The sequence below is a fragment of the Anopheles ziemanni genome, chromosome 2 (genome assembly GCF_943734765.1).
Source record: "Anopheles ziemanni chromosome 2, idAnoZiCoDA_A2_x.2, whole genome shotgun sequence".
Taxonomy (NCBI): Eukaryota; Metazoa; Arthropoda; class Insecta; order Diptera; family Culicidae; genus Anopheles; species Anopheles ziemanni.
The window spans coordinates 1,803,071-1,823,416 of NC_080705.1; the positions used below are offsets into that span (position 1 = coordinate 1,803,071).

At 48.4% G+C, this 20,346-nt stretch overlaps 1 protein-coding gene across 1 annotated transcript; it reads right to left on the reverse strand.

Moving 5' to 3' along the window:
- Positions 1–476: 476 nt before the first annotated feature.
- Positions 477–18,733, reverse strand: LOC131281628 (zinc finger protein 177-like). The gene is made up of 6 exons (XM_058310972.1): positions 18,542–18,733; positions 10,336–10,618; positions 8,924–9,414; positions 5,269–5,434; positions 751–834; positions 477–637 (listed from the first exon to the last, which is right to left on the reverse strand). The coding sequence occupies exons 1-6, from the start codon at positions 18,731–18,733 to the stop codon at positions 477–479; spliced, it is 1,377 nt and encodes a 458-aa protein (XP_058166955.1).
- Positions 18,734–20,346: the final 1,613 nt, after the last annotated feature.

A 20,346-nucleotide genomic window follows, 5' to 3' on the forward strand; every position in this document is an offset into this window, starting at 1 on the left:
AGGGATTTAATTTAATGGAGTAGCCCGCCGCCATAAGTTATTTTCACACTTGCTTAACAAACAAACCGAACGCCACGTGGGCTGGTGTTAATGCGTTGCATGGTGATTTAGTTGATTATTTGTTGAATAATCTACGACGGTTCTTTTTTTTTTATTGAAGGAAATTATATTGCATTGGCTTCGTGCATTGTCCATTTGTTGGCTTTACAGGTTGTCGTTTGTTCGGGAAATAAATATTATCTGCACAACTTACTAACGTTTTCATCTTTACGCATACACCCGAAATGATATCAGAGGGTTACGGTGAAATATCAAAACATATTTCGTAATGGTCAGTCGATACGTACACTATCCATCTTAACATATGCTTAATACTTTAATACTAAACTAAAATACCATGAAAGAGAATCTTTCTATAAGTTGTTACATTTTATACAGTCTCTTCCGACGATGGTCGAAAACGGAACTCGCTTCCGCTAGCGGCTCCTTGTAATCGGTTCCGCCTTTGAATTTCTCCAGTGATACCGAGACAGCCTTTCCTCGTCGTCCTTTTCGTAGCTAAACAGGGGTACGGTCTCCTCTCCATCGCTTCGTAGATCACTGTCGACATCGATCTCGGACTCGGGCGAGTTGTTTTCTGTTGTATAAGGAAATTAAGGAAATACAAGACACAATTAATACGTCTGTCTTCGAGGCCCGCGTCATATCAGCGAAGTACGGAAATAAATCAAATGGAATGCGAACGCATACCTTCGTGGGTTTTCATGTGGGCTTTCAGGTTGCAGGCAAGCGCGAAAGACTTCTTGCATACCTCGCAGACATGGGGCTTGTCACCTGATTAGGCGCACGGAAAAGTGATCAGAGAGCAAAGAAAAGAAGAAAAGAAATACACTTGTTAGTTTTTAAAGCATTGAGGTTGGAAAGGTTGGTGGGTACTGGATCAACAATGGAAAATAATTGAATTATTTAAGTCACAGGTCGAACTGTAGAGAATCATGGATTGTCGAAAATCAACAAATATTTATGCAATTTTCCAGCACCGATTGATTCGTTTCGAATCTACAGAACCAAGAGAAATGGGTGCAGCATCTTTCGCCCTTTCGTTATGGCGATATTTAATGAGTTGTGGAAGTTTTTGCTCACTCGCCCAAACTTCAATGAATCTTACTTCCGCCGCGTGTGTCGAAGCATCATTTCCCCAAAGGGTTCCTCGCATGCTCGTGAAGGTAAATTAGTTTCAATTATAGAAAATTTCGATATTTTCACGGTTTATTTACCGTATCTAATCCGGCTTGCTCTTAGGTGCGGCATAGTTCCCCAGCACGGCAGACCTCCCAAAACATGACACTTGCGTGGTGGGTTTCAAATCTCCTAGGTGGCTAGAAGAAAGATGGAGTCGGGTTTGTCCAAGGCAGTCAATTTAGGAGTGTCTGTTTTGAGAGCAAATAAAGAGGAAAAATTAACCAACTCACACCCAGCATCCCCATGGTGATTGCAAACCGATTTCTTCTCGGCGCACCAAGCTAAGAAGCGTAACTGCCTCGGTGCCTCGGGACCTCCAGTCCATTTATCAAAAGAATGCGAAAAAGAACGCTGAAGGCTGCTACCGAACTTTATCAATCGTTCGCTTTTTTCGCCGAGAGGCCTCGCTTCGCTTTTATAAATATTTCTCCGTTAATCGTTTTAGCTACTTCGCTTTGCGTTTCATCTTGCGCTCGCTCGCTCGCGGTTTCGCGGATCGCAAGGAGTGGCCCGTGAGGCATGACGGTGGAAGTTAATTTTTATTCCCGCACATCCTCACACATCCTTGACCAGGAGGGAGAGTGGATCAAAAAGCACGACGGACGCGACAGGTCGGGCAGAATTAACTTCCACTTCGCGCTGGTGATCGAGGGCATAGCGTTGACCTATCTTTTGCTGATGGTAGCCCTCTGTACCAATCTGACGTAGTCCCGTCATGGGAAGACGTAGACAGGGAAGAGTGGGAAGGGAAAACAACATGATTCGTGTTGGGTACTCGTCAGTATAACTTCACCGTTGTATGTGCTTTGCTGCCGGGTACAATACTCTATTTCCAGTGTTCTGCTTTTTTACACTATTAAAAGCATTCCGCCTTCGTTTCGGAAGGCATTTCTTTGTAGAGCTTGTTTTGATCTTAAGTCTACAGACCTAATTTAAAATTAACCCACAAGTTTTATCGAACTCTACTGTAAGAATTAAAGTTCCAGAACTCCAGCTATTCTATCCTAAAGATCTCCTTTAAGTACGCTGCGTCTATAAATCAGTCCAACGAACGCTTGGAACCATTGGCCTTTTCTGGAAATCGCTTTACGGTTGATTCAGTTTCCAGGACACATTGGCCGTGCAGAGCAAAAGCGGCAGCGTCATCATCGGAGGAGCAACAGGAGCCACCGATTCATCGCTGCCGGTTGATCGGAGTGCTACCACCATTGCGAATGAGATTGTCGACAGACGAACACAGAGAACGGGAGAAGGTTGGGCGCGAAAGGGAAGGCCACCGCCGGCAAGGTGGCAGGAAGGCAGACAGATAAATCACGACCAACCGTGAAGACTCGGGGAGAGCTCGAATCCCGAATCTCCCTAGCGGCGCACCGAGAAACGATCTGCGCGATGGAAGCCTAAGTGACCCACACTGAAGACACCTTCTTGGCGAAGCAACAGGTGACCAAGGGGTGCGTTGGGGGTGGTATCAGCAGGGGTGGTCAGGTTGATCTATGGAAATGGAACCGTGCCCAAGCCGTGGGGCAAAACGCACGCCAACGTTGAAAGGGGGAAGAATGGAGGAAAACCAATTTAGTTTTAATTTCTTCTTCGGCCACCTTTACCACCGCCACCACCACCGTCCGACTGCGGTGAGTCCGAGTCGATCTCATCGAAGTGCGCCCGGGTTTTCTTAAAAACAACAGAACCGTCGTGCACGACTTCTTTATTCAAAAATTCGTTCCCCGGCGTTCCGGGGCAATATCCGCTGTTGCCGTTTCGCCTCTTGTGTCTCGTCATCCTTGCCTTCCTTCGTTTTTCGAGCTGGCTGTGGCTGTGTATTAAATTATTGTGTTTTCGTTATAATTTATATTAATCGCATTCTCGCACACCGTTGCGCCGGTTCGGAGCGATCGGGTGATCGTGCGTTTGAACGGGCGCCCCATGAGTTGATCCCTGCTTGCCCCGGTGCCCTTTAGCGGCTTGCGACTTTGACAACCTGGATGGGGTATGAACTTTCCCGTGTGGGACAACAAATGCTGCACAAAAAAAAGAACCCAAGCCAAACGGCTCACAAATGTGGAGCAAACTGTGTTGCTACCGGGGATATCCATCGTGCCAGGATCTACCGGAGATTTTGAACGGTGGCAATTAATTTCTCTCCCTCCTCGCTTTGGCGTCACGTTGTGCATGATCGGAGGCTCGTTTGAGAAGGCTCATCCCGTGTGTGAGGTGTGCTTCCAGTGTGCTGATTAATTACGGCTTATGGTAATTAATAGATGGAAATTACCCTTTCCAAACGTTTGCATAGTGCCAACGTGGGTAGCGTAAATACCGTTCAGAAATCGAAATTGGACGACGTTTGCTTTCTAGCAGATGAAATGGGATGAACCACTGCTGGGAGCTTATTTTCGTAATGGAATGTGCTTGAACGGTCTGGTGCCAGCGGGAAAAGCGTTCCCAAATCTGATTATTGCTAAAAGGTATCGGACGGAATGGTGCTGCTGAAGGTTATTATCGTGTATTATTGGTTCGCTCTACCTCTTTCTTAGCTCGAAGATCTTTACGAAGGATTTGTGTGCTGCTCCCTTGTGTGCCGCCGGTCAATTCCAGCTGCTTTCCAGACCGTGAGAAAGCAATGTCGTTCGCCCGGTCGATCCAAGATAGTCCTAGTTGTAGGCTTCTAATAGAGCTATCATTGCGTGCGAGATCCTTTCCGTTTTGCCATCGGAGGATGATTTTCGTGATGCCGGTGTTCGTAAAATCGTTGGGCAATCTTAAAATTAATCTTAATCCTGTGAACTTGTTTCCCCATTTTCCCCGGATACTTTCCATCCTCAACAGCGATGGCCGTCATCAATCAAAACAATTGCGTGAAAGGTGATTCCGGCGCGGGACGCGTTGAAAGGCAGTCGTACGCCGTGCTGCAAGGACCCTTCGGGTAGGGAGAGTTCGGTTCGATACGGGTTTATCTTATCGCCCCCGTTCCTTCCTCAATTATCGTCGGTTGACCGGGTGATCGTCGAGTTAAGGAAGGAGAATGAAATTGAGAGCAATGTTATGAGAACACGTCGGGGTAATCTCGTTTTTCATCAACTTTTTTTTTCCGTCCGATTATAAAAATATTATATTCCCAAAAATGTGGAACATTTCCCCAGGAAAAGGATAACAGGCTGTCAGTCACGAACTTCGACTGAATGCAATGGAAAACCGGACACAAATACCATCGGAAGTGTGGAAAGTGGACGGCCGTTAAAAGGAAAGGATACGTAAGGCTCCGGGCCAGGACGACCATCGAACTTCCTTCGAGCACAGAAGGGTTCGTCGTTTGACATTTATCTTACTTTTTATGCATTATTTTTCGTTGCGTTTTGTGCCGCTTTCCTCTTTCCCCTGGGTGTTTCAAACTGAACCGAACACACTTGACTCGCGCAGGACTTGCGTGTTGGAAGAGCCTTTTTGTAGCTTTCCTTCGCTGACCCTACCCGGTCGTGTTTTTTTGTTCAATTGCGCGTCATTCTGGCCAAGTCCTGGCCTGCAGTATCCTGCGTAGTCCAATAAATTGGTCCTTTGTATTGGTTGCATTCGCTCGTTCGTCCTCTCGTTCTTCGATTCCTCCTTCCGATTCCGGCCCTAAATCAACCGTATCGAAAGCCAAATGTTTCCGTTTATACACGCAAACCGCGTGCACGAAGGACCAGCAGCAGCAGCAGCAGCCACCCGAACGCCATGTGCATGTCCTTCAAACGAGTCTGCGGCGGAGGTGGTGGGGAGATGGTGGTTCTCGACAGGAAGCGACCACCTTCTTGTGCCTCGAGGTGCTGCCATCCTGTTTGGTGTTCCTTTAATGCTTTTTCCACTAACGAACAGGTGAGTGAACCGTTTTTTTCCCTCTTCTTTATGTTCAGGGGTGCCATAAGCCGTGCCGGACAAAGGAAGGTCCTCAATTTGCGCCAGCCATTCGATCGGTTCGTGGAGAGCGGAGGATAAAGTAGACCGGAGCATATGTGGGGGAAAGGCGAGTGTGCATTACTCAGTTGTACTTACCGGTGTGCAGGAAGAGATGGTTCTTGAGATTGGTTTGCTTGGAGAAGCCTCGGGAGCAGATGTGACACTTGAACGGCCAGGACCCGTTGTGGACGTACGTGTGCGATTTGAGGTCGCCGGGCGTCGGAAAGGATTTGGAGCAGAGGCTACATTTGTGCGGTTTTTCCTGAGGGATGGAAACATACGAGAAAATGATGAAACCAAAAACACAATACGGAGTGAAAGTTCAGTTCGTAGCAAATGTGGAAAGTGTGCTGGATTCGGCATTGAGCGGGCCTTAAAAGGTTCCGGTCCGAAGGAAAAATGCTAAAAGCCGTACCACCCTTAGACGTTTTACTTTTTTACAGCAGGTGCCAGCCGGTTGTTTTGGTCGGCATTTTTTGGGAAGGAATGTTTTTACTCGGATAAAAATCTCCTCGGTTCTTTTAATGTCCTTTTCGTTGGAACCAACCATCGCCCGAGCTCGATCGTCAGTTTCAAATGTTAAAGCGCTCAAACAATGTGAGGAAAAGAGCATGAAGAGAATTGAAGGAAATGCTGCTCTCGCCCCCCCCCCCCCCCCCCCCGTTTCACCCGGTTGGAAGGATTGTTTCAGTTTTTATTGGTTTATGATTACCGGCAATCAACGTGTCCGATGATGGACCGGGGTTTCCCTGTTGGTTGGCGGGGACGGATGTAATTTTCATGAAATGGGTTGTATTTTTAGGTTTTGATAGTTCGGCATCGAGCAAATGTCGTTTTTTGGTGGAGGCTTTCTAAGCCTCGGTGATATAAAAATGTTTTTTGTTTCTTTTTCGGGACTAGGAAGGGAAACGTTTAATAGGAATATGGTTCTCGTCCCGGTGTACACATAAATTCCGAGAGGCATCATTCAAATCCTTTCGGAGAAGAAATGCTTACCGATGTCAAGATCGATCGATCGTCCTATTATGATTGGGTGGAAATGTTCTCATCGAGTTCCACAGCCATCGATTGAAGAGGGTCGAGTTTTTTGGGAAAAGATTCTCACAAAGGACGCTGTTTCGGGGTGCAAAAGGGAGATCATAAAGTGACTCCTTTCCCGGCCACACATTGTTTCGTGTCGATCGTCAACCATCCGGTGGAGACAGAAGGCACTGAATTATTGCCGATTTTGTGTGAGAGCCCGCTAAAGATCACCTCCGCCGCCGTTTTCTTCGGCCGGCAAAAAAGGTGCGCGAAATATGTTCGAATGGCATTCGTTACCCTTTTCTTTTCGGAAGGCCGGCCGGCGGATGATCGTAAAAAGGCCTCGCGGCATCGCATCAAAGCATATCTCACTAATAGCTGCTCGTAACTCACGACGCTCGTTCTTAATCGCCGCGACCGGGCGGGAAAAGCCTGCCAGAAGAAGTGGTTCGGCAGTGGAGCTCGCCTCGCAGCGCAAGCATCACTTTCGATTGTGCGGACAATCATTCGGTAGCTTCGGTAGCGTTCGATTTACGTTGCGCCTCCCGTTTTGCTCGGCCCCAAAACAAACAAATCCCAAAATGGGCCTCGGGCCAGGGTCACGCAAAGGATAACCAGGTACCATGCACATGCACCTGGATGCACTCGCACTCGCGGAATCGTCCAATTGTCGAGCGCTTCCGCTTCGTTTGAACTCCGTTCCTTTCATTCACCGCCCGAGGGGATGAGAAATTGGGCTTCGTTCCGGATAGTGTCGCCAAACTGTCACAAACGCCTCTGGAAGCTGCCACCCGAAGGAAATTGATACCGTCCTGGAGGATGCCATAACGTAAATGGTGCATTATCTGCGGCCGTTGTGACCGGCTTGCCTTCTGCCCGCGCGCAGAGGGAGTCTGTATGTCACTGTTTCCGTGTCGGTTTGGTTGCTTTTATGTCGTCTTGTTCTTGCTCAGGTGGTTTCTTCCAAACCATTCCTGTACCTCTGTTCCAAGTTCGGGTGCCGAAGGTTTGGAAGGATTTGGAACAACTGGTTAGTTAATTCTTTCTTTCTTTTATCTCGTTTGAATTGCTGCCCCCTTTTCTTTGCGGTGCTTTCCTGTGTTTCCTTCAGGCCGCCCAAAACCGGTCGAATGCAATCGAAATGGCTTCATTTGGGAACATTTGGGAAGTTTTTTTTGGGAAAAATATTATTGTTTACGGTAGAAATTGGCTCACTTCGTACCGTATGGTCGATTTCGATTTCTTGGTTATATTTTAATGGAAGAAAAAGTTTATGGGCCTTTAAAAACATGTACATTTGCATGGAAATAGGACGGCATGGCGTTGCAGCTGGTGAGAACAAATCTCACACGCTTTGAAGGAAAGGAAGGCAGAGAGTGATTAAGTTGGCAAGCTTTCTGGAACGATTCTAATGAAAACCATTTTTGTTAATGGGTACATCACTTAAGTTGAGCATCGTAAGCGATACGTTAATCGGTTTTTATCGGTAATCGACAGTACCTCTCCGAAACGTAGATCACGAGCCGCAAGATATGGTGTTGTACATTTCCATTCCGTTTCATTGAACATGGTACAATATCTTATCGCATCTAATTTCATGTTTTCGCTGACAAAACTCTATCCAGCCCTGGGGATGGCGACCTTTCGGATGAAGTTTCTTCGAGCCCGGCGAACGTATGTAAATCAGAGAATGCAATCCCCCGGATCCGATTCTGATCCGGTTCGACATTCCCGGTCGACAAATGTATCGGGACCGCGATCTTCGGCGGGATGACAACGGATGGTATCAAAGTCGGGGTCCTCCGATCCGACCGCAACGCCCGAAACAACTCAATTCTCCCGTATCGAGGCCACATTTTAGGGGCGAAACGGCCCGAAAAGATGGGGGGGTAGACGGCCGGGGGTGACAAGAACGGTGACAACATTGGAACTGACTTTGATTGATGGGATCGGTTTCGTGGTCCACGGACTCGCAATCGTGATTATTCCCATCAATTTGGGAATTGGATTTCGATCAGTCCCACCAGACCAGGGACGGGAGAAGGAGGGGAGCACCAACGGGGACCGGGGGGTTACAAGTGGTCAGAATCGTACCGAAAGGCCGAAGTGTATCGTATGCCACGGCCCGATGACAAAATCGCGCCGAACCGCAGAACCTGTCTAATTATCTTTTTAATAAATATTTTTTTAATTAAGCTCCGGAACAACCACGACACTTTTGGCTGGAAGGAACGAAGAGTGGGAGAGAGAGAGAGAGAGGGGAAGAGGGCCAGATGAAAGCGGCCACTCGTTCAGATAAAACGGGTTTATGGTTTTCGTTTGCGTGAGTGTGTGATTTTCGGCTAAGAACGGGCGCGGCATGCCTCAATCCCCTTCCTTCTTGTGGTGTTTTGAAATGCGAAAATTGAGAAATTCTTTTTGATTGCAAAAGAACCCGCAAAAGACCTCCGGGTCTGCATTTTGTTTTGCTTGCATCTGCGCTCGGCAAACTGCAGTGGGAACGAACGGAAAAATTTCATCAAGTGCCGGGCGGTAATTAAGGCAGCTAATAATCGTAAAAAAAGATGGACGCTGCGTTTTCGCCCAAATGGGATTTTGGGCCGGTCGCGGCCTGGTCTGGTTTCGAAGCCGCGACCATAAAGCCCGATAAGGAGGGATAAATGTTTTAATTACTAGCCGCCCGCGGGAATCCGATCCTTTTCCTACCACCAGGGACCCGGGACCTTACCTTGATGTGCGTCATGCGATGGTAGTAGAGGTTGGAGCTGGCCGTGAACCGCTTGCCGCACACCTGACACTGGTGCGGCTTCTCGCCCGAGTGTATCCGGACGTGGGTATTGAGCGAGCTGGACGTGCTGAAGCCCTTGCCGCAGACGCCACAGACGTGCGGCTTTTCTCCGGTGTGCGTGCGCATGTGTCGCTTCAGCAGACTAGGACGATCGAAGGCCTTGCCGCAGACCTCGCACGGCAGCATGGCTCGCTCGGAGCGGGGGGCGGGACGGGCCTTGGGCGAGGCTCGGGACGCGCCGGTACCGATCGAGGCCAGCTCCAGGTCCAAAGCCGCTCCGTCACAACGATCGCCGGTGCTGGCTCCGGATGAGATCGAGATCGACGAGTCGTCTCCCGACACCGACTTGTGCTCGTCTTCGGCGCCGGACGGAGGTGAGATCGGTAGCATGACCCTCGACAGGAGCGACGTCGAAAGGTCCAGTGGAGAATCTAGGGAAAGACAGTAGAGCGTCGTTGTTAGGATGGAAGGACTCTACGGGATAAATGATCGCACATGCTACGTCGATCGCAACATGCGGATTTGTTCATGACACTCTGGGAGAACTGCTACACTTAACGCCTCACTTATTAATCGCCGATCATTAGCACTAATCTAGACCATTAATTTAACACCGCTTCATTAATTGCGCGCTCGGAAGTTTTATCATTTCGCACACCCAATCTCGGGGGCCCCAGCGCAACCGGTAAGCTTCCCGAGTGCAACTCCGGTGACAGCGAATTAATTCCCGCCGTCTGCGCGAACGCGAAGTGTTATGGAAATCAGTTTCGGGTTTAATTACCCTCGCTCTCGGAAGGAAAAGTTCACCCAGGAATCGTGTGCTTTATAAATGGTTTCGAGTTAACACCAGAGAGCACCAGAAGCGAATGCAGCTGGAGTTGCACCCCTCAAGCAACTGCTCAGGCGATGGAATCCAAGGCGATCCTGGAGCTGAACTTCCGAAGGCAGGAATTCCGACTTCCCAACAGCACAACTATCTGGATGGCGGGATCTACCGAATTATTTCAATTATTTTCTTGTTAAGAAACACAAAACTCATTTGTGTGTATTAATTTAAGCGAGCTTTGTGCGAACCGTAGACTCTTGAGCCGCGATCTCTACTCCACCAACGAAGCGGCCTCTATTGATAAAATCGCCATTTTATTTATTACGAAAATTCGCTCCCTTGTAACGTGTCCCCGCACACGCGTGTGTGTGTGTGTGATGGGTGAAATGAATGCTATCGCAGATGGGCAAGAGATGAAGATAGCGAAAATCGCACACGGAGCCTTTGTTTTTCCCGACTCCAGCGAAATTGTAGCAGTCTTCCTCCGTAAAAGGAGCGGAGAGAACACCCTCCAAGCGCTGCCTACCTTCCAGGATCGAGTCCATCGTCTGCCGATACAGCTGATTACGCATTCGCATGAAGAAGAGCTCCTCCGGACCCTCGGGCAGGTAGTAGACGACCAGCTCCTGGTGCGACGGGATCGGCTTCACGATCTCGTAGATCGGTTCACCTTTCACCTTCGCGCAGACCACGTTCACCTGCGGCCCGTACGTTTCCGACACTCGCAGGAACCGGATCCAGTTGCAGTGTCGTACCGTTCGTCCATTGACGGACGTAATTTCATCGTACAATCCGAAACGGTGCCGAATCTGTCAAAGAAAGAGAGAGAGAGAGAAGGAAAAGGTATTAGACTTTGTTCGACAAACTACCCCCGTTCGGTGAAAAGGCGTGAAAATTCCGTTTTCCTGTCGTTAAATCTGCGCTTTCTCAAAGGGAAACCCCATGTTTACTCCATTTAACATGTGTAATGACAACACGCAGTTCCAGTGACAGCTATTTATGCCTCCATCACTTGATACCCTCATTAATGACCCTTTTATGGGCTTTACGCCCTCCCCTCGGACACTTGTTCCGCTTCGCTGCGCTCTGGTGAACTACCATTCTCCCCCTATTTGTGATTTATGAAAAATTACCCAACCATGTAACCACCGACACCTGAACAAACCGTGCCCAGTTGAGGATGAAACCCCAACCAACGTGCACGATATGGACCAATCGCTAGAGAAGGCGTTTGCTTCGTCCGCCCCGTGGCGTAAAGGAAGTGTCACTTTTCCTCCCCAAAACCCTGTGTTTATAATAAGTCAAGTGGCGGTGAAAAAAGAAATGCTTAACGAGTGTAAACATCCGGTGATTCCTGTAAAAGCTCCCTTTTCGTCTGCCTTCTTTCGGCGATGCATATCAAAGTGAAGAGAGCATAAAGTGAACGGAGAAAAACACACCACCAGACATTCAAGATCCGATCGATACAGATCGAAATTACAAATGTTGGATAATATATGTCGATCTGCTCCTATCCGTTCTCCCGATCGTTCCCATCGCCATTACTGCCCGGCCAAAGATCGCCAAACCGTTTATGAATATATATAAGAAGATAAAATAAATATCCGTTTCTTGCTACTTGGTGTCGCACCAACCTCAGTGTAGAGAGAAGGAATCGAGCGATCGAAAACGATACAAAATTGATGGGCATAATTTGCAATTTCTCTCCTTTGTCCACGGCCATCGTCCCCGCGGCGCATAATGTAGCCCTCGAAAGGTATCCAGAGACATTACCGATTCTTGGGAAGTCCACAAACTTTGGCCGAAAAGACGAAATGCCTTTCGAACGATCAGTCGTTTAGCCGATGGTCAAATTTTGGATGATCTTTTTTGTGTCTTTTATGAGTCTTTGAGTGAATTCCATCATTTTTCCAATACCTGTGTCGCAAAAGATTGTCGGTCTTTTCGTTGCTTCTTAGAGGGCTGGGTAAGGAGAGGCCTTTTGGTCCTTAAGACGCCTCGGGACAAGACATTTCACAGTGGTCATTGTTTCTCAGAATCGTTCAACGTTTCCAGTAAATATGTAACGGGATCAAATATCTCAGATGTACGAATGAATTTAAAACACATTCTCCTAACGATATTTGCCGTTGAATTCGAGGACACACTTCTCTTTTAGCCACAATTGTGTAGAAAATGATTCAGCGTGGAGATTGTATGCCTTCATTTTTCATCGTCTTGAAATGATGATCGCTTCGACCACACTCTTTTCAAACTGGAATCGTAGCAACGCCCACTCGTCTACATTCCAAGCCAACAGTGATTTATCCTAGAACACAGTCTCAACGACCACAAATCGCGATGTTTTCAACGCCAGCCACACAATTTGTTTGACAATTTATGCACAATTATCGGAGCAGATTTATGAACGGCGATGCTCCGCGAAGCCCACGACTCTTCCACACGACTCAGGAAGGCGCCTTCTCTCGACGCAAAGAAGTGGACGAACGCTAGAAACTTGTTTCGTTTCCTGCGCACCGGCCATTGCGCTCTGACGGACTGGCTGCTGGTTTATTGATTTATTCGTTTATTATCAGATTTTTTGGGGAAACGAGAAGCGAAGAGGCAAGCCCCTATTAATTTCCGAAACGAACTACTCCACTGCTGCTGATCTGTGATCCTTCCGATTATCCAGAATAACCATAAAGATCGATAGCATCCTGGGCGAACGATCATCGTTAAATTGGATATTTTGAGGAAAAGATCCATCGGGCCATCGACTTTGGATAGTTAAAATAACGGATTGCCATAACAATGACTCCAATAAAGCACGGTCCCGATCGTCGATAGCTCTCCGGTCGTCGAAGCGGCCACTTGAGCGATGGTTTCGGCTTTCCACGGGACGGTTTTTTGTTTTCGAGTATCCCGGGGTCAGCAGGGAATAGACTTCAAACGCACATAAAATTCAATTTGTTCCCTAGCCATGGGAGACGTTCCTCTAAACAATCTGATCGCATCAAAACTTGGGCAAGAAACATTCGGGTGGAACCATGCTGCGATCGCAATCAGATTCTAGCTGCCTTCGGAAGGGTAACTACTGTTTCGGATGCGGACAAGAAGAAGAGTTCCTCACTCACATTGAGACAGTTCTCAAATTTGTTTCATTTTTTGCCAATCAGTTGAAGAAATCTAACGTGTTCTCTCCACAAACTCCAACATGTACCAAACATGAATGAAAATTAGAATGGGAAAAGTGGAAGAAAGGAAATTGCCCTTCCGTACAAACGCCACATGATCACGATTCTCGAATTTCTATCTCTGACGGCACGCTCGTCGAATGGTTTCTGTGATTATTTGCTTAGAACGAGGCTCGTGGCACGCGTCTTCGCCTTCACAATGCAAAAGTCGGAAGGAGGAGGAGTACTCTCTTGTCGGCTTCTTTGCCCTTGCGTACAATGAATACGCTGAGAATTACCGATTTCTTCGAGAACAAACGAATCATAACTCGACAACAAAAGCCCTGACTCATTTTCGGTAATGAACGCCACCGAGAACATTACTGGATATTTTCTCCGGTCCAAGCTCTTCCGGCCAACGTTCCGACATCCGTGCGGGCTGATTAGAGGAGATGAGCTTTCGGTTTTAGCCCAGTCCGTCGACCACCGGCCGAAGTCGTGATCAATTTATCTTCCAAATTAATATTTATTAGCTCTAAAACGATCGCAAGCCTACACGTGACCACGGCGAGCAGACCACAACAAGCTTCCGATCCGACAAATGACTCTAATTTAGAGCTTCCTCACTTGAGACCCCCGACTCCAACGGGGATTCCGTGACCTTCGTGAATCTTTCCGCGCCGATCGCGAACAACGCGTTTCAACAAACCCATAGGTCTCCTAGTCTCGCTTGGAATAGATTCGGTTTTAATTAATTCCACGGGACCAACAACTCCTGGAGGAGTCCATGCCGAGGCGATAAGAGAAAAGGCTCTCCGGCCTTTCGTCGTGAACTTGGTCCATGCACCGAGAACATCGAAACGGACTCTTGACTCTGTTATGCAAATGAACGGTCGGACCTTTTATCTCGGGATCATCCAGGCCACAGCTCGCTACAGAACAACTGAAATTGAATCTGAATGTCACGGTTCCCGGCGTGAGCAGTCGAAGCAGCGTTAGGAGTCAATTCGGAAGCTTCGGAGCTTTGGACCAAAGAAGTGAGAGGAAGAAGTCTCAATTAAAGCGTTGTTAGAGCGCCTTCGAACAGAAGCTTCGACGACTCGTTCGATCACTGGGCTGATGTCTTTATTAGCGATTGAGTTGTTCAAACGGTGGCTCCCATGCCACGGAAGATCGACGACCCGAAGACATTCAGGCGACAACACATTGGACCACCGAGAGCCACCGGGGAGAAGTGTCTACGAACATTCCTGGAGCGAAGCGGCAAGTTTGTTTCGATGTACGATATTGTTACCGTGTCGTGCCGTATTCCGTGGAAACCGGAGCTTACGAATGGCAGTATTATGCATAATTAAGTAATTGTTTAATTACAAAACTCGCTACATGTTCGCTTCCGAGACCGGGTCTCTGCAGGACGGGAGAAAGTCCCGCTGTTCGACAACTCAATCCACGATCCGCGGGTCATTCTTTGTGATTCACGCGACTCATTTACATCCCGGCGTGGAGTGGAACCGGCCCGGTTCGAGCTGCTGGCCTTAAAGTGGAATCTTTATTTGCACAATTATCATAAAGATCCCGAGTGTATTTGTGTGCGTGCGGGCCGGCTGCCAATTCAATAACGATAAGTGTCCGCAGTTCGAATGAATGGAAATGGAAGAACCGTATTAAACAGCGTCTTCGGTCGGCCCGTTACGCCGGCTTTGTCGTCGCGACTGCAACTGCAACCGGATGACACCGATTATGATACGACGGGAACAGTTTGACGTGCAACTCCTGTTGCCCTTGATTTTCCACCATCTCCCAACGTCCTTCTTATCCTCGGTGACAGCTGGCAGATGCCCGAGGATCGATACACGAACGAGAACGTTCTCACGCTCTCTGCTTCACCTTTGCGACTGGTTTAGGTTCTCAGGACATGGATCTTAAGAGTAGAATTTATGGACCACGCCAAAAGGGTATCAGTAAGGCACCTGACCACAAGCTCAGTTAGAAAAGCCAACTCAGTATCAATGTCATCGATGGCAAGCGAACGACGGAGGGTCAAGGGATTAACGCAGTCCAAGGGTAATGGAAAAAAGGATTCGATTTCTGAAACATGATCCAAAAAGTGAGGTTGAGACTTTCGCCTTGCCCCTTCTCAGTCCATCATAGTCCATGTCTGCATGATCGATGATGGATGAAGAGGTTATGATGGAATGTGAAGCGATATTTCGATCCAACATCGTCCTGCACAGAAGTTATGAGAAAGTGCAAGAAATACTCTCGAAGGGATGATAAAAAATCAATCAACTAAAACCCGAGGAACCTGGGGATGGAACTTTCTAATTTGAAACTATGAAGAACAGCTTCTTCCTATTGTCTTCTTTTCTATGTTTTGATTAAAACAGTCACACTTCCTCTGGTTGGACACACATGATGGATTTCGTCTTGGGTGATCGAGGAAAGTATTGCTAAACATTGTAACGATGTGAAGGCTGTTCAAGGTGACACATTTCCCCCTTCCTTCAGAAGAACGCAGGAACAACAACTTGGGCAAGGGGGAGGAGAAGGAAATTTATTATCATCTCAGCTGTCTGGGGTTTACTCGTGTCCCATTATGGAAGCCACACTCGCTGCATGTCCACGCTTCGCCAAATGTATTTTGCATGCCAAGTCGCGTCCATGCACTTAGACGAACATAGCAGACCTGCCAACCTAAGCTGGACACCAGAATGGAACGTAGAACGCTGTTTTCGCGAGGTGGGTTTTCCCTTCAAACGACCGATCGTGGCCGTCTCAAGAGCAAGGTGTAGGCATATCGCCCAGTTGTCGCGTTGTCGGCTTGTCATTTGATTAGGTTGTCGCCGCAAAAAGTGCTCGTGTACCTAGCACTCGAGCACTGTGGGAATAAAGTCAAGCGAACGCGGGATCGAATTCGTAAGGCGAGGTTCGTCGCTTGCTGCTTTTTGGTCGCCCGATCAAGTCTAATGTATCGGAAACCGAAAAAAACCCATCAAATCAGTTCTTGTTGCCGAAGAATTTACGACACACGAAACGGCAACGACGAACCATAAAAGCACCACTCCGAAGCTGATCCCTATCCGCCCCGGGTTTGACCCAAATAATTCACACGCCTTCCGTCTTCGAATGCATCGTACCGAAGGCCCTCAAATGGCTGGCGTTCGTGAGCGCATCGAAAGGCCATCAATTAGTGATCGTTCGCAGGAAATGCGGAGCGCAATCGAAACCGATGCTGCACCTGCACCTTAACGATCCTTTTTATGTGATCCTTCATTCGAGGATACTTTTGTTACGGTTTCGCCAGATTCGGTTTGCCGCTTTTCCGATCGATCACCGGCCTTTTCTTCATCTCCGTCTGCATTTTAGAGTCATTATCGGCGCCATCTAAATCTCGATTCAACATCGGCCTCGTTCTCTCTTCTCTCCTTCTCGTTGTGCCTTTTTCGCACTGCCCCGTGTCACAAAGATCATTCCACTCCGAGCTCGGAGGGCAAGATTCAAGTTCAAGTTTGTGAGACAATTTCCCGCCGTCTGCGAACGGTGCGCTGCCACGAGCTTAGGTCATTCACTGACGCTCTGCCACGCAATCTGACTTAATTGTATTTAATTATGTGACTTTTTCTACACCTCACCTTCCCTTCCAACGACTCCAAACCGACCCGCAGATCTCCGTCTTATGATGTCGATAAAGTATGTTCGCAAATAAATTATGCAAATTGTTGTCCCAGCTTATCCCGGCTCCTTATTCAATCGATCAGTGAAAGTAATGCACCCGAAACAAGCAACCTCATCTCGGCGACCACCTCAGTTCAACGGCCGCTTATCAGCGTGAATTGATTATGGAAATTGCCGGCGCATGTGGTAGTCAAAGGCAACATAACAGAGCGAAGAGGTTGTTGGCACCGAGCGATCGAGCGAACACAAGCCCCGTGAACTTGTCCCGTCCGAAGGGAGGATAATTGATGCAGTCATTTCTATTTCAAGCTTGTGTGTGCGGAATTTTCTTTATTATTCAATTGCCGAGCCTCATAATTCTCCTCGCGAATGGCGAAGGGAACAAGTGCACACCCGACCCCGGTGGCAGCGAAAAGAAAGAGAAATGGATCGATCTTCCCAAAGTGGGAAAAGTGTGGCATCACGGCAACTTTTCCGCCGCAACCGGTCGTTGGCAGCTGGAAGGCCCCGGACGGGAGCTGAACGTGCCATTCGGTGGTAGACGCGTCAGCAGTTTGTAGCATCTTATGATTTAATTGCTTCGTTTATGGGCAACTGCGCAGCATCGGACGATCGCGGGACGGCCGCGGAAACCTATGGGAATAGGGTGAAATTGAAAGTGCATCATCCAGGGAAGGGGGGCACTTTGTTACGGTGCGGTGGGTGCGCAAGCGTCATGTCGTACGGAACATTGCATTTTTAATTGATTTGTGAGTGCGTTTTTCTTTCCACGCCGTCGCCGCGTTTTTCCTCCCCGGAGCCCCGGAGAGAAGAGAGAGAGAAAAAGTGTAAATGAACTGCTGATCGTTAGGTTGATTAATTGTGGAACTGGTTTGACGGGACCGGCTCGGGAAAGGGTTGGCAAACGGAGGTGAGGCGGGGAGGCACTATCGGTCTCATTATGGGCGCGATAGAGACGGGTCCTTGTATGGGAGCGCCCTGCAGATGGTGTGTCGTTAGGTGCATTATCGTTCATTGACTAGGTGCTTTCCTACGAGCTGCTAATAATCAGGCAGCGGGAGATTATCGAGACATCAAACTTATTTGACGTTTATTATTCGTTCATGTTGGATTATGCAAACAATTCACTTTATTTCACCTTTAAATGTAACCTTTTTAAAGGGGATTTTCCGTCATTCTAAACAATCGATAGGCGTTTGATGTTTGTTTACGACAGAACAATCATAGAGCCTCAACTAATTGAGTACAGCAATCAGACACGTTGTTGTTTTTTGTCCTGCGGGCAGTGTGGGAATTTTCTTTACACCCCAAAGTTCCGCTTTTTTGTAAAGTCGAAGAAACATGCCACAGTTTCTTCTTTTCGGTTGACCACAAGAAAAAGGGGGAAGAATTGTACGGCACCCCCCGAGGAACCCTCATAATTCTCGCATTTTAATTCGATCATAATTATTATTCTTCCTGCGCTGGCACCCTCATCCCGGTGCCGGGTGGGGGTAGTTTGAGGTACAAAAAATAGGGATTCTCGTATTGTCACGTCAAGACATCGGGTTGGGGTCCCCTTTTTTTTTTTTAAAAGAATGGCGCTTGAGAGTGTCTTGCCCGCGGAAGAACGGCCACGTCTTGTTCTTCACGATTTCGATGGTGTAGGTGCCCGAGGGTGTGGGAACGTCTTTAAGAAGTTTCCCACCGTCATGGGAGGATGGTTGACATGGGGCACCATTTCTTTCACACTCCAGTGCGCACAATCGCTGCTCACACGCTGGTCAGCGAATCAAAACCGAGCCGAGAGCAGCGAACTAATAGTGTGCAGCGGCGCAGCACGAAATGGGGGTTGGGGTGAAAAAAAACGCAAACTGGAGCGAAAGCTAAGTAGCGCAAGATGGAGTTGGGGGCCTTACTTACATCATTCTCCGGCAGGGAGGTAAAGATGGCCAGGTTATCGATCCGTACCGTGCCCTGGAAGGGATAGCACAGGCGTCCCTGGGGAATCGACGCGCTGGACCAAACGGTGGCCGTCTGCTCGGGCGAGTGACGAGCGCCGACACCTGTCACGGCGAGGGCAAATTCTTGCGGTATCAAAACACACGTCTCCATCGTGTGCCCGTTGACGTTTCGACCGCCGCCGCCACCACCACCACCACCGATCCGCTGGGGCAAAGTCGGGGCTCGAGCTTAATTAACCGGTTATCAATCACGATCCTTGACGTACGAACTACAAAACAGTGGCAGCTGGCACATTGGTACGTCTCGGTTCCTTTTCCTTTTTTTCTATCCGCCTCCCGATTGCTTCTGCTGCAGCACGCAGCTTTATGCACTTATGTATCTGTGTTGTGTTTTCGCCTTTCGTTATCGGCGTTTTTTTATACTTTATCAATTTTCACTTCCTTGTGTGTTTTATGTTTCTGTTCGCCTGCCAGCGTGAGTGTTATGTCTGGTTTGGTTTTGATGTTTTTCTTCACTGGACTGAACACTCGACTGTTGATAGCGCGACTATGTTTTCTGTTGAATGACTTGCTTGAGTTTAATTTTCAACTTGATCCATCAACTAGCCCGACACATTTGATTTGATCACAGTTGGCAACACTTTTTCTCGACACTTACACTTTAAGTATACCACGTACAAACCATCCCCGACGACACAACGTCACTGTTGAACCTTATGCTGATGGAACAGTATTCGCAAACGCAACCCACAACACAAAACGCCACGATGACGGCGCGGACCCACTTGTTTCAGCGTTCGCATCGATACTGGACACGCGAGATGCTCGCGTTCCAGCCGTGACCTTCCGATCTCCATTGAGCAGAAAGAGGAAAACTAGCCCCCTACCCGCGTCGTGTCTCTCCACCCCCCGTTCGCTTCTCCACGCAGCTTCCCGAAGGGGTAGCATCGGAAACCGATCACCTGTGTACGCGGTAGCTGATGATCAACGGCTGGGGGGCGAAACCCCAACTGGAGCAGCATAAAGCTCCACGAGCGTGCATCGGTATGGGTGGCCTGATCTTATGTGTTTAACATTAAGACAGTCCGAAGGCTCTCGCGCATGTGTCGGTGCGCGGAGCTCCAACGATCTTCGGAGCTTTTACGGAGCCGCCTCGACCTTCTGCTCCGCCTCGATCGCGCATCGAAGCTTTCCGAGTAAAACATAAAAATCAAATCAATGAAAAAGAGCATGAAAACATAGCTGGCGATGAACAACACCCGGGCGCGGAGAAAAAGCTCTCCCATGTAGGGTAAGAAAACAAAAGACTTAAAGACACGAACCCCCCAAATCCGTAGCAAGACTCCGTTGGGGCTCGTTATTTGGATTGTAAGCTTCACCAGTGTGTGTGTGTGTGCCGCTTTAATGTTGAATATTTCGGCTCGCAACGCTTGTGGTCTTTTGTTTATCTTTTGTTCCTTCTCGTCCCCGCCTTCCCTGCCTCGTCCCGTCTCCCGCACGATTCGCGTTCGGTCGCGAGACCCAATCGGCGCCGTCGTTACCGCGATCCCTACCGATCGCTATGATTTGTGCAACGGTCGTTAAATGGTTGGTGGCCAATGGTTCCGATTGGCTGTAGCCGCTTTTTTTTGCTTTTCCATCCGCGGACGGATGGAAGCGCCCGAGCGCCTTGGAGGTGGAAACATTATGTTATTGTTCCGTCTTGGATCCATGTGGGTGCGTGTGTGTCGTATGGACGATGTCGTACTTGGCTGCGTCGCCGAA